The 14,548-nt window shown below is 41.9% G+C and overlaps 1 protein-coding gene across 2 annotated transcripts in view; it reads right to left on the bottom strand.

Moving 5' to 3' along the window:
* Positions 1-821: 821 nt before the first annotated feature.
* itgb6 (integrin, beta 6) overlaps positions 822-14,548 on the bottom strand; it is a 14,950-nt gene continuing 1,223 nt past the window's right edge. The window contains exons 2-17 of one of the 2 annotated variants that reach the window (XM_046857288.1): positions 12,458-12,527; positions 11,907-11,986; positions 10,639-10,837; positions 10,312-10,558; positions 10,025-10,190; positions 9,772-9,933; positions 9,180-9,275; positions 8,780-8,869; positions 7,517-7,651; positions 6,821-7,086; positions 6,579-6,730; positions 4,766-4,988; positions 4,289-4,383; positions 3,722-3,835; positions 2,354-2,520; positions 822-2,249 (exon numbers count right to left, since the gene is read on the bottom strand). In XM_046857288.1, coding sequence (XP_046713244.1) covers positions 2,154-2,249; positions 2,354-2,520; positions 3,722-3,835; positions 4,289-4,383; positions 4,766-4,988; positions 6,579-6,730; positions 6,821-7,086; positions 7,517-7,651; positions 8,780-8,869; positions 9,180-9,275; positions 9,772-9,933; positions 10,025-10,190; positions 10,312-10,558; positions 10,639-10,837; positions 11,907-11,986; positions 12,458-12,512 — 2,343 coding nt within the window. In that variant the 5' untranslated portion in view covers positions 12,513-12,527 and the 3' untranslated portion in view covers positions 822-2,153. Of the gene's footprint in view, positions 2,250-2,353; positions 2,521-3,721; positions 3,836-4,288; positions 4,384-4,765; positions 4,989-6,578; positions 6,731-6,820; positions 7,087-7,516; positions 7,652-8,779; positions 8,870-9,179; positions 9,276-9,771; positions 9,934-10,024; positions 10,191-10,311; positions 10,559-10,638; positions 10,838-11,906; positions 11,987-12,457; positions 12,652-14,548 lie in introns of those variants that run through there. The other variant, XM_046857287.1, reaches the window with a different exon arrangement.

Genomic DNA, 14,548 nt, shown 5'->3' with positions numbered 1-14,548 from the left:
AACAGTCGAGAGGTCGAGCGATAGTAGATTTTTACCGATACCGATACCGATATCTAAGTTGGATCGTACTTTCCGATATCCAATTAATACATTTTTTATATGGATACTCAATAAATAACAAACACTTCATGTAAAATAGTTGACCTTTATTACAAAAATAAAGTATATAAGCAATCAAAAATGTGCTAAATTAATAAATTTGAATATATTAATTAATAAATATATAATTATACTTGTAATAAATTATTAATAAATATATTGCGCTTTGTGCAGCACGCAGTCTCGTGTAAAAAACTAAATGTAGCGTCAGTGATTTACATCTAGAGGGCGCTCTTGTAATGACAGCGTACTTAAAGCTGGAAAAACTATCGTTATGGATTTTTTGGCCGAAAGCTGACAGTTCCAGCAATCAACTATCAATGCTGAATGATTTTCTAATAATTAATCAGTCAACCTCTAATCACCTTCCCACATTCCGTCCAGAGTTTTGTGAAGGAACAAGAGGATGTGGAGATGTTTTTTCTCCTTGCTTATTCTTTGACCGATCGACTCTCCTGATCGCTTTTGGGAAAATAAAATCCGTTCATATGATGCCCTGATCCCAAGATACGTATATAACAGAGGAATGGTGGAGGAAAAATATGACATTTTCATGTGAAGTAAATATCGTCTGATCGATATGATGCAACAGCTCAATAAAACTTGACCTCAGACGTGTGTCTGACGTGTGTCTCAGACGTGTGTCTCAGACGTGTGTCTCAGACGTGTGTCTGGCTCAGAAATATAATCCAACACTGAATTCAAAAGTAATAACACGGAGCTTTGCCAGCAAAAATCCAACTTTATTCGACGTTGAACATTTAACTTAGGACATTAATACAGCATAAGGCTCAGCCTCAGTGTAGTCGATCATATAGGAGACAACGTTGTAAACACACTCTCACACACACACACACACACACACACACACACACACACACACACAATAGAGCGCTGGCGAAGGTATGGAAACAGCAAGGTTTTTGAGAGACGTATACATGTTCCTTTTGTTTTAATCCACCAAAAAAGGACAGATGTACATGTACACACTTTGTTTTCATTGGGAAAAAAAATCATGAAGAACAGCTTTACACACTCAGTTCGTTCCTCCAACCGTTCAGCTGAAATACTTAAAACTTGCCAGAAATGTTCTTCACTAGTTGGAGATTTCTTGATCCTCTCAGAGCAGTTCGGTAGGATTTAGGTGCGCTGACTGGGCAAACCGTTTCATGATAAACATCACTCCAGACGACTCTAAATAATGCTGAGAGCTTGGAAATATGCCTTGAGTCCAGATGGAATTGCATGTTGTTGATGTATGGAATGGGAGGCATGTTGGCTCAGGATTCCTTTCACTTTCCAGAATAAGTGTCCAACCTTCCTTGTTTCGAAACATCCCCAAACCATTACGCTTCCACCTCCATGTGGGGTTGAGGCAGTCTGCTAATACCTTCTCTTAGAGTACTTCTGATAGAGCGAGTTTACGCATGGAAACGAAAGGGTCTCAAAAAATATCAACCTGAAACATTTTGTCGTAAAATGCTAAACCCGACATGTCCAGTGTATCGACGTACAGCAATTAGCATAAGCACAGAACAAATTCCAGTCAAACCATTAAAAACCCTGAACATCTGACAATCACGTTGCAGCTCCTAAACCTGAAATGGTATAAAATCAGCATTTTATTTTCCTCCCAAAAAAAGATGGCGGCAAAAAAAAACAACACAATCATAAAAATCGCGTACGCCTCCCTACCTTACGAAAGAACTCTCCGTAAAGTCTTGCTAGCGAGCAATAAAAAAACGGCGATTATAATCAATAAAATGTGCAATGACTGCTGATTCCTCAGAATAAATCAGGAATAAATTAAATCATTAGTTTCCCCGTACATCATTTTTCCTTTCGGAATCGAGTGTTTGCGTTTGTTGTCCTGGATTTGCGGTGATTTAGCAGCAAATTGATAAATAGAATAAAATATATCCCACAGCCTGTTTTTTTTTTTTTGAGAAAATACTACAGGAAAATAAAAACAGTCGCTCAAACTATACACACGCACACACATGAAAAAAATCTTTACAGTCGGTATATTAAAAGCGTTTTTTTCCTCAATCTGGTCAGCAGATCTCATTTCTCGCTCTCCTCTCCGTCGCGTGTTTGTATGCCACGTTCTTGAACGTTGATGTCGAGCTCCTGAAGAGAGGGTTCGTGCCCTGCAACAGAACATACGGCAAATGAAAAAAACACACGAAAGCAAAATAAATAACGAAACGATATTTGTTTTATAGGAAATTGGCATAAAAACTCTATAACTTACTGATTGCCACTTTGCTTTCGCTCTCTCCGCCTCAAACTTGGCGACCTCTTTCTGGTCGTGTACATAAATGAAAAGCTTCCAAACCACCGCGAGTGTGATGCCGATAGTGAGGACGGACATACAGACACCCAGAGCGATCAGAGCGATATTTAGAGGCTTGGGACAATCTGCAAGACCAAACAAGCACGTTTAAAAAGTCATGCGCATACACAAAAGTATTGGGAGAATTTTGAGGCGCACTGAATGTCCTTGGAGGGGTTGCATGACATGAACTAGCAACCTGTTCCAGCACGCACAAAGCCAGCTCCATGAAGATATGCATGGGTTGGAAGTGTGTGGAAGATCATGAGTGGCCTCCTATAGAGCTCTGACCTCGAACCTTTTGAAATTAATGTGAACACTGACTGAAACTCAGACCTCCTCACTTCACCTACATCAGTACCTGACTTTATTAACACCCTTTTAGAAGAGTAGAGCTTATTAAACCAGGAAATGGGACTCAATGTGGAGCAAAAGCAGGAGAAACTATTAATTAAATCACTTTGAATGACTATCTATTCTTCTTATTCTTTCGGCTGCTTCCATTAGGGGGCGCCACAGCGGATCATCCGTCTCCATACCCCCCTGTCCTCTACATCTGCCTCTTTCACACCAACTACCTGCATGTCTTCCCTTACTGCATCCATAAACCTCCTCCTTGTTCTTCCTCATTTTCTCCTTCCTGGTGGCTCCATCCTCAGCATTCTCCTACTGATATACCCCATGTCCCTCCTCTGCACATGTCCAAACCATCTCAATCTCACCTCCCTCACCTTGTCTCCAAAACGTCCTACATGCGCTGACCCTCTAATAAACTCATTTCTAATCCTGTCCATCCTTGTCACTCCCAACGAACATCTCAACATTTTCAGCTCTGCTACCTCCAGCTCCATCTCCTGTCTTTTACTCAATGCCACTGTCTCTAAACCATACAACATCTCAGGTCTCACCACAGTCCTATAAACTTTCCCTTTTACTCTCACAGATACTCTTCTATCACAAATCACTCCTGCTATCACTCTTCTCCACCCACTCCACCCTGCCTGCACTCTTTTCCTAACTTCTCTAACACTCTCTACTCTATTATTACATAATAAATAATTCTGCACACATATTCTGATTATGGCTTCCTAAGTTCTTCCTACTTCCTGTATCTACCCTCCACTTGTTTCTGGAACTTTAGCGCCACCACGTTTGTATCTTGGTCACCGCCTCGGCCCGGCTGTATCCCCGGACTGCCTCTTATTCACGTCGCCTTGACGTAACGCGAATGGGAACGTGGGAATGGTAATGATAGGGTGGGGGAATGAGAAGAGTCGTCTCTCTTACCAAGCCTGAGCTTGTACACGGTGCTTCCCTTTTCACCGCCCACTAACGTGAAAGAGATCAGGCACTCGTTCTCGCTGCGGAGAGCACACATCACCGCGTGGCTCTCGTCAAAGTCTGAAAGGGGAAAAGAAAGCAATTGTGTGCGTGTGTGTGTGTACGAGTGACGAATTAGGAAATATACACATAAGACAGAAGAGGAAGTAGGCCGTAGTTTGTAGTATAAGAACAAATTTGGACTTTATTTATATTTATATTACTCATTACCCCACTCACAAACTAAGCGATCCAAACCTGTTTCAACATGACCACACACAAATCCAGCTCCATGAAGATCTGCTTTACATTGGCTGGAGTAAAAGATCTCCTGCTAAGGAGCTCAAAACCTATTGAACACCTACATAATATTGTTCCTTCTTATTCTGTGACCCATCATTTATCTGAAGCCTATCGTTAATTCGAAGAATATTTATTGCCAATAATCTTAATATAACGATGGTAAATATACAATACACCAAATCCCCCCCGCACTATAAAGTAAAAGAGAAAGCAGAGAAGGTGAACACTGACCTGTAGAGTTGGTGATAGTGGTGTAAACCGTGCTACATCTACGGATGCACTCGTCTGAGGGTTCATCGGTTTTTAGATGACACTCCACGCAAGACCTACATGAACACACAGATTATACACCAGTCAACTCAACTCAATAAATCTTTTTTATCAAACTTTAGAAAGGGTACTTTGGAAAGGGGAAGTGTGATAATGATGACTTTGAATTGGCTTTATAGAGAACAACCGATATACACACATATATGCTCCAGCACACACTCAGTGTGTGAACCGTAAAGTCTAATAAAAACAATTTATGATGTGAATATACACAATATACAAAGAGGAAACTCATTGACTGCTTTAGGGTTGCTTTCGGTAAAACCTCCATCCTCACTGATTGGTGTTCCTAATAAAGTGGCCGTTGACACAATATACACACCCAAAGACACATATTTATTTCTCCCTATATGTGATAGAAAGTGAAGGTGGACGCACCTGGTTGAGCTACAAACGTCTCCACAGGTCGCACACTTCTCACACTTGTCCCCTGAAGCTCCAGGGACAGAACACTCGCACTTCCCGCACACACACTTCCCACGGCCGCTGCAGACCGAGCCGTCCGCTGCCTCGCACGTGTGTGCACTGGTGCTGCAGTTGCAATACTCGCCTGTCCAACCCTCATGGCACACACACTCGCCACAGTCGCATTGTCCGTTACCTGAACACAAGTACAGATGTGTTACTATATAAAGTTTATAACATTACTTATATACACTTCGAAACCTATTAATGCAGTTGCTTTCATATACACTATACAGACAAAAGTATTGGGACACCTGACTCTTCCATGTCCAGAAGAGTGAAGAAAGTTCTAAGAGGAAATTGGGAGTAAATGTGGAATCCGTGGAATCCTAATATCTATATATTTAAATATTTTTTATTCATTAAAGAGAAGTATTCTTTCATGATGAAACGTCTCGGAAACGCAACCACCTGTGGGGGCGCCACTGAGCCGTCTCTGCTATCCTTAGCCACACCCATTTCAATCATTTTTCCATTTTTCTGCTGAAGTTTAATATACATTTTATATTTACATACTTGAATTTTTTTTTTAACCATTTTTATGGAAGGCTCTAAATGACTTGGTGTCGAGGTGGAGCATGTCGATCATGGTGGTGGGAGGGTGACGCTATGGGAGGGGGTTTCCTATTTCTATGTCAATAGGAATCTCGCCAAGAGTGCCAAAAAAGCTAGAAACGTCCATGTACCTGCCACCTGGTGCTTTTTTAAGGATGTTAATAATGAATGAATCATTGATATTGTATTCCATGTGTCTAATCCTGTAACTATTGCTTTAGTTTTATATCATATTACCTGCTCTATGATTCAACTCTCTCATCATTCATTCCTGAGGACAAGAAAATTCTAGTAAGACGTGAGCCAACATTCACCAGCAAGGAAAAAAAAATCCAGTGTGACCCCTACGTGTAATACACACTATGACAAAATGAGGCCAGACACCACATCACGTGTCCTTTTCCCATTTAAGTTTGTAATTTATAAAACTGGTGTAGCATCATGTATATTATATGGACAAAAGTTTGTGGACACCTGACCGTAAGATTGGTATGTCCTTTCTAAACGTCCCACATTCCACACTGTTCTCATTCAGCCAAGAGGCCTGGGGTGGATTCAGCGTTCATGTTCATCTCAATAGGAGGAGATCTTCCACTCCAACCCATGGAAAGCATATCTTTATGAGCTGGATATTTGTGCAGCTCCATTGCAGTGCTGGAACAGGTTTGGCTCTCCTAGTAAGGCCCAGTGGAAGGGAAAATTCACTTCCCATACAATAGTGTGCCAATAAAATGTTGGGGAGAAGAAGATATGGGTGGGAAACTTAGGTGTCCCGATACCTTTGTGAATGAATCTCGCCGGTTGCGCGGTCAAAATCGGTGGATTGAGAAATCTGTATAAATCTGCACGTATATGAAGATTTACAGTGTAAGATGTAATCTGTTCAACTGGGCTGATTCCAGAACCCAATATCTCCTGAGCATCTCCTAAACGTTCCTTAAAGTTGAACAGATCCTACTGAAAATCAACACAATCTGAACTGTCACGCTGAGACTTGAACATACTTTACTCCCTGCATCGAACTTTAATTTGGGTGTTAAGAATGCGTGTAATTACCAGGATGTTTTTGTTTTATTAAGGGAGAGCACACACACACACACACACACACACACACACACACACACACACACACACACACACACTCCTCCCTACACACACTCCAACTACTAACCTCCACACAGCTTCCCTCGGAATCTGACGCATGAGAAGTCCATGCACTCGCAGTATTTTCCATACACAAGCCCAAACTCGGACATGTAACACACGCACTGGCCGCAGAAGCACTCGCCCTGTCCGCTGCACACCTCTTTGCTGTCGGAAGCCCTGTGCAGGTGTGTACACATTGAATGTATGCGTTTAAAAAATATTACAATCACACGCTGTAACATTATACGGTTGATATGTCTTTCTCACCTGCAGTCACTGACTTGCACTTTGTCCTCTTCACACTCGCACCTCGTACCTACAAACCCAGGGGCGCAGAGACACGATCCACACTCCAGCGCACCTCGTCCTTCACTGCAGTGCGTGCTGTTTAACTCGGCCCACTTCTGGCAGCCGCACTCACACACCGACTCCAGCTCCACCTCCAGGGTGTCCTGGAAGCCCAGGGGCCGCAGCGAGAAATGATGAGACGCGTCCAGGCAGCTGTCCAGCTCCACTGTGACATTAAAGGTCACCTGAGAGAAGAACGATAGCAGATTGTGTGTGTGTGTGTGTGTGTGTGTGTTTGACTTAAAAGAACTTTAATCAAGTCTCTGAGTTTAGCGTGTAGTTATTCTAAAACTCATCTTTTATAGTCTGAATGCTCCATTCTGATTGGCTGGAAGGAAGGTGTTCAGAGTGTTGAACGGCACCAGGAGTTAACGCCAACGGCTTTGTTATTAGTAAGTGAGGAAAAAATGCATGTAATTCTAGATCTGTATATAAAATAATTGCAAGAAATGATCGAAATGAAACACCAATGACTTTCCTCACCTCAACATCATGCACCAACACCCATCTGGATTATCACTCAATAATATCCTAAAATTTTTCCATCGCATTTTTCCATCGCATTAACCATCGATTGAGTGTAGTATAAAAAATTAAAAGTAAACGAGGACTCACTACGTCTCCAACTTTGACATTGGTGCAGTGTTTAAGCCCTGGCTGGACTGCACCATCTGGACAGAGAGCTGTAAAGGAGATATGGAGATTTTCAGTGTCCCCCAGGACCTCCAGCTCAATTTCGGACCTTAGCTCCTAAAAAAATAAATAAATAAAGCTTTAGATACATCACTTTTACTCACACGAGACCTTTTATCCAAATACATACAGATGGAGGAAAAGCAGGATGAGTCATCTTATTTTGATCTCATATTTCACTATATTTCGTTTTTGGTCTACACTTGATGGACGTATTGAGACCAAGGAGGAGGTTTATGGATGTGGTAAAAGAGGACATGCAGGTGTTTAGTTTGAAAGAGGCAGATGTAGATAACAGAGTGATATGTAGATAGACAATCCGCTGTAGCGACTCCTAACATGGGCATCAAGAAGAAGATGTGGTTCTTCCACAAACTGTTACCACAAAAATGGAGTCACACAACTGTACAGGACGTCTTGGGATGCTGTGGCATAAAATATTCCCTTCACTTGAACGAGAAGACCTGAACCTGTTCCAGAATGACAATGCACCTATACACAAAGACAGCTCCATGAAGATCTGCTTTTCATGGTTTGGAGTGGAAGATCTCCTGCTATAGAGCTCCAACCATATTGAAAACTTTGGGCCTCCTCACCTTACCCTACACTAACTTCCCACAAGCACATTCCAAAATGTAGTGGAAGATCTTATTAGAATTGTGGAAGTTATTAAAAGAGCAAAGAAAACCAGACGTAGTGGAGAAAGAGATGCTGAACATCTACAATCTCATTAAGGTAAAAACTGAGGCAGGAGACCCGGTTTCTTTAATGAGCTCTGAAGAGCTTCAACGGATTGAGCTAAAACGAGGTATTAGAGAGCGAAGAAGTGGGGGTTGAAGGAACAGAAATGGCAAGATCAAACGACCTCGAGAGGACGAGTGCAGACATGCTCTGTGAACATTAAGGCCCAGACAAGAAGAAAAAAAATAGAAAAGGCAAGGAAGATTGAAAAAAACAAACCACTGAGCACCTTCATCATCATCATATACGCACCCACACTCCCCGGAATGACCATATTCATTAAATGCTGTATGACTCAAGAGGTTCACAAAGTTTCCAATTGTGGAATTTCTCATTATTGTGGGGTTTCTGAAAGACTACCGAGATTTCTCTTCTTCTCTCTTCTAACATCTCAGAACCTTGAGTTTACGAAGGTATCCAGAGATCGACAAAGAACTACTGTACCTTGTACGCAGTCAAGATCAGTTCGAGAATGTTCCGGGAATCGCTTTCCAACACACCCACTGTCGCACCAGGAATTAGACTTGCATAGTTCTGTACAAAATAGAAAAACAAAACAAAATTCCACATAAAAACAGCCACTGGCTTGCGGAATGCAGAAGGTAGATATAGAGATATATAAAGCGGGCATGAGTCCAGAGAAAGCTTCGAAAGGAAAAAGTTTCGTCATGCCTGGTAAACACGAGTGGCGTGATCGTGTTTAAACACGTCCAAAGCGCGGCTGAATGAGGCATGCGATCGCAGCGCGTATCTCGTCCTCCATAAATGAGATTCAGCTGAACCTTTTTTTGCATAAAACCTACTGTGTGGATTTAGTACACAATCCTGAAAGACTTGATCTCACCGTGTAGGTTTGTCTCTGGTTTTCGGTCACTGCGAAGATGAGGAGGATGTTGTTCTCCACCAGCTTGTCTATTATTTGTCCTAATGTTGGATACTCCTAAACATGAGAGAGAAACAAAACCATGCAATGTCTGAATCAAAAATACTGGGACATTTCCTGACTTTTTTCAACCATATCTTTCATAAACTGTAAAGTTGGAGACACACAATTGTGGTGGCATGGTTCCCTTCACTGGAAGCTCCTTGAAGTAATGCTTTACATGGCGTCGGAAGATGCGGAAGATCTCGTGTGGCCTGCTATAGAGCTCTAAACCCTATTAGACACCTTTGGAATGAATGTGAAACCCAAAACCTCATCACCTACATCAGTACCTGCCTTGTGGTTAAATAAATCCCCACAAAATCTAGTGGAACATCTAAGAAGAGTGGAGCTCATTATACCAGCAGATGGAGACTACGTGTGAGATGTTCAAAAAAGGACATACCAACCTTATGCTCAGGTGTCCACACGGGTTTGTCCATATAATGTCAATGTTCTTTTCTAATACTGCAATTATTATTTACATGATCAGAGTTCAGAGACTTCATCTTACCATTTCACCTGCCATGGAATACTCATTGTTGGCATCTAGGTGGCACTGTCCATCGTTAGGGATGACGATGCCGGCCATTTTGCTGTCCATCCCGAAATGAGAATCGGCGTCGCTCGCAAAAACCAGCAAGCGCATGGAATCGTTCCTCCACCCGATCTTGTCCTACGGACGCAAAACAGATTCCTTTTAGAAACAGCAAAAGAGCCCGGTGTGTTCAGTGCATGTGTGTAGGACGGAGAACCAAATCCCTCACCCCGCACACCGCCGCCTGCATGATGGCGTCGAAGCCACACTCGGGAATGTCGTTGTTCGCTGAGATGCGCTGTTTCGAGATGATCTTATTAAACTGCTCTGTGCTGCTCGTTAGCGACAGGACGTGCCTGTATCCGAACGTGGGCAGGCAAACGTGCTCGACGCTCCTAAACGAAAAAAAAACATCACGCCATGAAATATTTTCCTTTTCCGGAAATATCTTTCTGCCCCACATCATTCGGTTCGTCCTGTTTAATCTTAATAAGCAATTCATTATGGGAATGTTACCAGCAGGGGTTTTTCAGCTCCTCTGGAGTAATTTTAATATAGGGCAGAACCGGCTTCTCCACAAACGAACCGAATCCCAGGCGAAAGTTACTCGTGAGACTAGCCATTTCTCTGGAAAGCGTCGACCCGAGGTGTGTGATCCTCTTCAGATCGTCGAACATCGAGGCTGAGAGGTCCATCAGGTAGTACATATCCACCGGATGGTCTTCTGATTGCTGTACTTTTACTTGAAAGGTCACTTTGGTTCCTGATGTAAAAAAAAAATAAAAATACGTAAAAACTAACAAAAAACGCCAGATATTCTTGAGAGCATCCTGGACATCTCACCTGGCCGAAGTTTGAGCGCCATCCTCTGTGGTGCGATATAAGACGCGTTATCGGGGTCTGCGCTTTTCCCTAACGGCCCGTCATCCAGCAGCTCTACTGTGTTGACCGGGAACTGCAGGAACTCTTGAGGACATCCCTGAAGAAGAAGCTCTTCACGAGTTGCGCAGCGCTCGCTCGCTGCTAAGGAATCTGTGAAATTCTGTAAAGCCAAACAAAAAAAAGTCACACACTTTGCCAGATGTGTTGCAGCTGTAATTCATATTCTGGGAAGATGTTCCACTAGATTTTGTGGAGATTTTGTGGAGATTTGTGGAGATTCATTCAGCCAAAAGAGTGTTTGTAAATTCAGATATAAAGTTTGGGTTCTGGTTGTTGTTATTATAAGCTTCATTCTTCTGAGATGGATTTCCACAACATTCTAGTGTGTCATTTATCTACACGTGTGTGTTTTTAAGATGTGCCTGAGGCGTCGGCGATGTTGCACTTCATAACAAAGGTCTTCTTTTGTGCATGACACTCCAGCCCTGTTCTTCCGGTCCTACCATGTTCTTCATCTCCGATCTTGGTAACCCTTGCCTTCCCTGTGTCATGCTGGTACAGGTGTGCACGTGGTACAGCATGTTTTCGTCCTTGACCTTGGCCAATCAGACCACCGGACTGACCGGAGGAAACCCCTAAAATCACATGCAAACTCCAAACTTCATGCACACAAGGCGGAGATGGAATTTAAGCCCCCAGCCATGAAGGTGACACACAAATATGCTTATAATTCGAGTTTTTAGACCAGAAACCGGCGCACCCAGAATTCATCCCTGGAGGTGAAATGCAGATATGGTGGCCACTAAACCACAACCTTCAGTTCCAGTAAAGAAACATCAGCATACAATGGAATCCCATACAATTGTGTGCAGAACTTCCGGCTTTGTGGCAACAGTTTGTGAAAGGCCTCCATATGAGTGTGATGATCAGGTGTCCATGTAGCTGTGGGTCTGAAATGCTGCAAATGAGATGTGGATGAGGTGTGTGGAGAAAAGCTGTAGAAAAAAAAGCTATTGCAACATTCAACAGATAGATCGCAAAAATGGTGAGATGAGGGTGAGGGTGAGGTGAGGGTGAGATGCAGTAAGGGCGAGGGTGATGTGTGGGTGAAGATGAGGGGGAGGATGAGATGAGGATGAGGGTGAGGGTGAAAATGAGATGAGATTGAGGATGAGTGTGAAGGTAATTTTGAGGGTGAGGATGAAGGTAAGATGAAGGTGAGCGCGTACCTGTAAAGAGCACCACGCGCACTGCGGTCCCAGCTGCACGCACTCGCCGCACGACCGCGCGCCTCGCGCCCCACAGCTGCCTGGACGCGCGAGAGGCGCAAACAAAACATTTCAAAACACTCAAAATCACTCTTTCTTTACAACAAACATCAGGAATGAACCTAAAACGTTGCGCATTTTCCCTGGATAAGAACTAATACATCTTTCCGGATTCAGTCGCATTCTTGAAATCGGGTTGCACTCTCAAGGTGTGCATGGGCGCGCGCGCGTTCGTGCGTGCATGTGTGCGTGTGTGTATACGCATGTGTGTTTGTTGACATGGTCAACGGAATAAGATAAATAAGACTGTACATGAAAATGCTCTATATGTCTGACCGGATATAGTTTTCTTTGCTGTTTTGAAATGGCACGCGCACTGTGTGATGGCTAAACGTGATGAATGGTAGCAGAATTAAAAAAAAACATTTCGAATTTTATGGCTGTAAATAAAAGAATAAACCAATAACGAAATGATTTCAGTGAACTAATTATAAGATTTAAAGAGTCCTTACCTGCTGCCGCTCTAATCCACCAGTGAAGGAAGAGGATGAGGAGAAAGATCCCCATTCCTGCTCACGGCCTCTGCACAGGTGAGAAAGGAGGATGAGGGAAGTTCATATCGCTCCAGAACGGAAATGCAGAGGTGATAGGTGAAGCTCGGCTTCAGTGTGTGTGTGTGTGTGTGTGTGTGTGTGTGTGTGTGTGTAGGGGACGTTGGAACACGCAGGGAGATCTGTCTCACCTGGAGGGAAGAGGGGGAAGTGGGCCGGCGCTGTTACCTGGCCGACTTTCAAGTCACTTCCGCCCAGGTGAGAGTGGAAGAGAGGGGAAAGCACGAGCGCGAAGAGAAAACACTTTTACATGATTTCTGTTTTATAATTGTCATGGTCTTATAGCATTACTGTGATGAAGAAGATAAAACAAAAATGCCGCCGTTAATTAAAAATATGCAGAATGAATTAATGATCTGTAATAAACAAATAAGGCGCTAGTATGAGCGGGGGGGGGTGTAGGGGCGTGGCCGCGGTTATGATAATTGTTGTTATTTTTATTATAATTATCCTGATGCTTGTATTAGTGGTTGTTGTTGTCATAATGATTGTTGTAGTTGTAGTGGTGTGGGTGGTGGTGTTGGCACTGTTGTTGATGTTACAATGATGAATGTTGTGATTATTTATGTTGTTATTGTTGTTGTTGTTTTTACTGTTGCTGTTATATCGATTGTTGTTGTTGATATTATTATTGTTGTAGTTGTAGTGGTGTGGGTGGTGGTGTGGGCACTGTTTTTGATGTTACAATGGTGAATGTTGTGATTACTAATGTTGCTATTGTTGTTATTGTTTTTACTGTTGTTGTTGCTGTTATATCAATTGTTGTTGTTGATGTTATTATTATTGTCGTAGTTGTGGTAGATGCAGTTGTTGCTGTTACAATGATAAATGTTGTTAGAATTAATTATGTTTTTGTTATTGTTGCTATTTATTACTGTTGTTTCTGTTTCAATGATTTGCGTTTGTTGTTGGTGTGGCTGTTGCTTATATTATAATGATTGTAGTATTTGTAGCTGTTATAATAATTGATTGTTGTTGTTCCTATCATTAATGTTGTTATTACCGTTGTTGTTGCTGTTATAATAATTGATAATTGTTTGTTAATATGATGTTGTAGTAGGTGTTGTTGCCAGTATTATGATTGTTGTTGGTTATTGTTGTTGTTAATTATTAATGTGTTATTAGTTGTTGGTGGTGGTGATTGTTATTACTATTAATAATGTTGTTCTTGCAGTTTTTATTATGATTGTTGTTGCTGGTACATTTATGCCAAAGTATTGAATGTATAAATAGAAGCTGGAACAGTGATTTTCACAGAAATCACAGATCACAGAAATATATATATATATATATATATATATATATATATATATATATATATATATATATATATATATATATATATATGATATTATTACTGTTGTTTAAAAGGAATCACAGTAAACTATTGGTGTGTGTTGACTTTATTGCTGCACTTTTCTCCACTAGTACATCAAAGAGTCAGAGCCTGATTTAATGTGTGTTATGTTGGTTGTTTCACCTCTGGCTCTGCTTTCAGGTCAGGTTAATTGTAGCTGCAAACAGATGTTTTGTACACATGTGTAACCCCGGAGATCTTTGGGCAATGACGTCAAAAATATCTACTCTTGATCTCTTCTGACCTCAGAACTACTAAAATCTTAGTGCATTGTAAAGGAACACTATATGAAATAAAAATATTGCGACACCTGACTTTCGGAGCGATATGTGATTCTTTTCCCAAACTGTTTACACAATGTTGGAGTTGTACAGGATGTCTCAAACCTGTTCCAGCATGACCACGCCCCTGTGCACAAAGCCAGCTCCATGAAGATATGCTTTATATGGGTTGCACATGGTATAAGATCTCCTGCTATGACGCTCTAAACCCTATGGAACACCTTTGGGATGAATGTGAATGCTGAGTACACACCAGGCCTCCTCACCTACATCAGAACCTGAATTGAATGTGTTTGAATGAGCACAAATTTCTAAAAAAAAACACACTCCAAAGTCTAGTAGAACATTTTCCAA

This window comes from Silurus meridionalis, chromosome 9 (assembly GCF_014805685.1).
Source record: "Silurus meridionalis isolate SWU-2019-XX chromosome 9, ASM1480568v1, whole genome shotgun sequence".
NCBI classification, from domain to species: Eukaryota; Metazoa; Chordata; class Actinopteri; order Siluriformes; family Siluridae; genus Silurus; species Silurus meridionalis.
The sequence above is the reverse complement of the archived record's forward strand: the minus strand, read 5'-3'. Positions and strand labels throughout refer to the sequence as shown.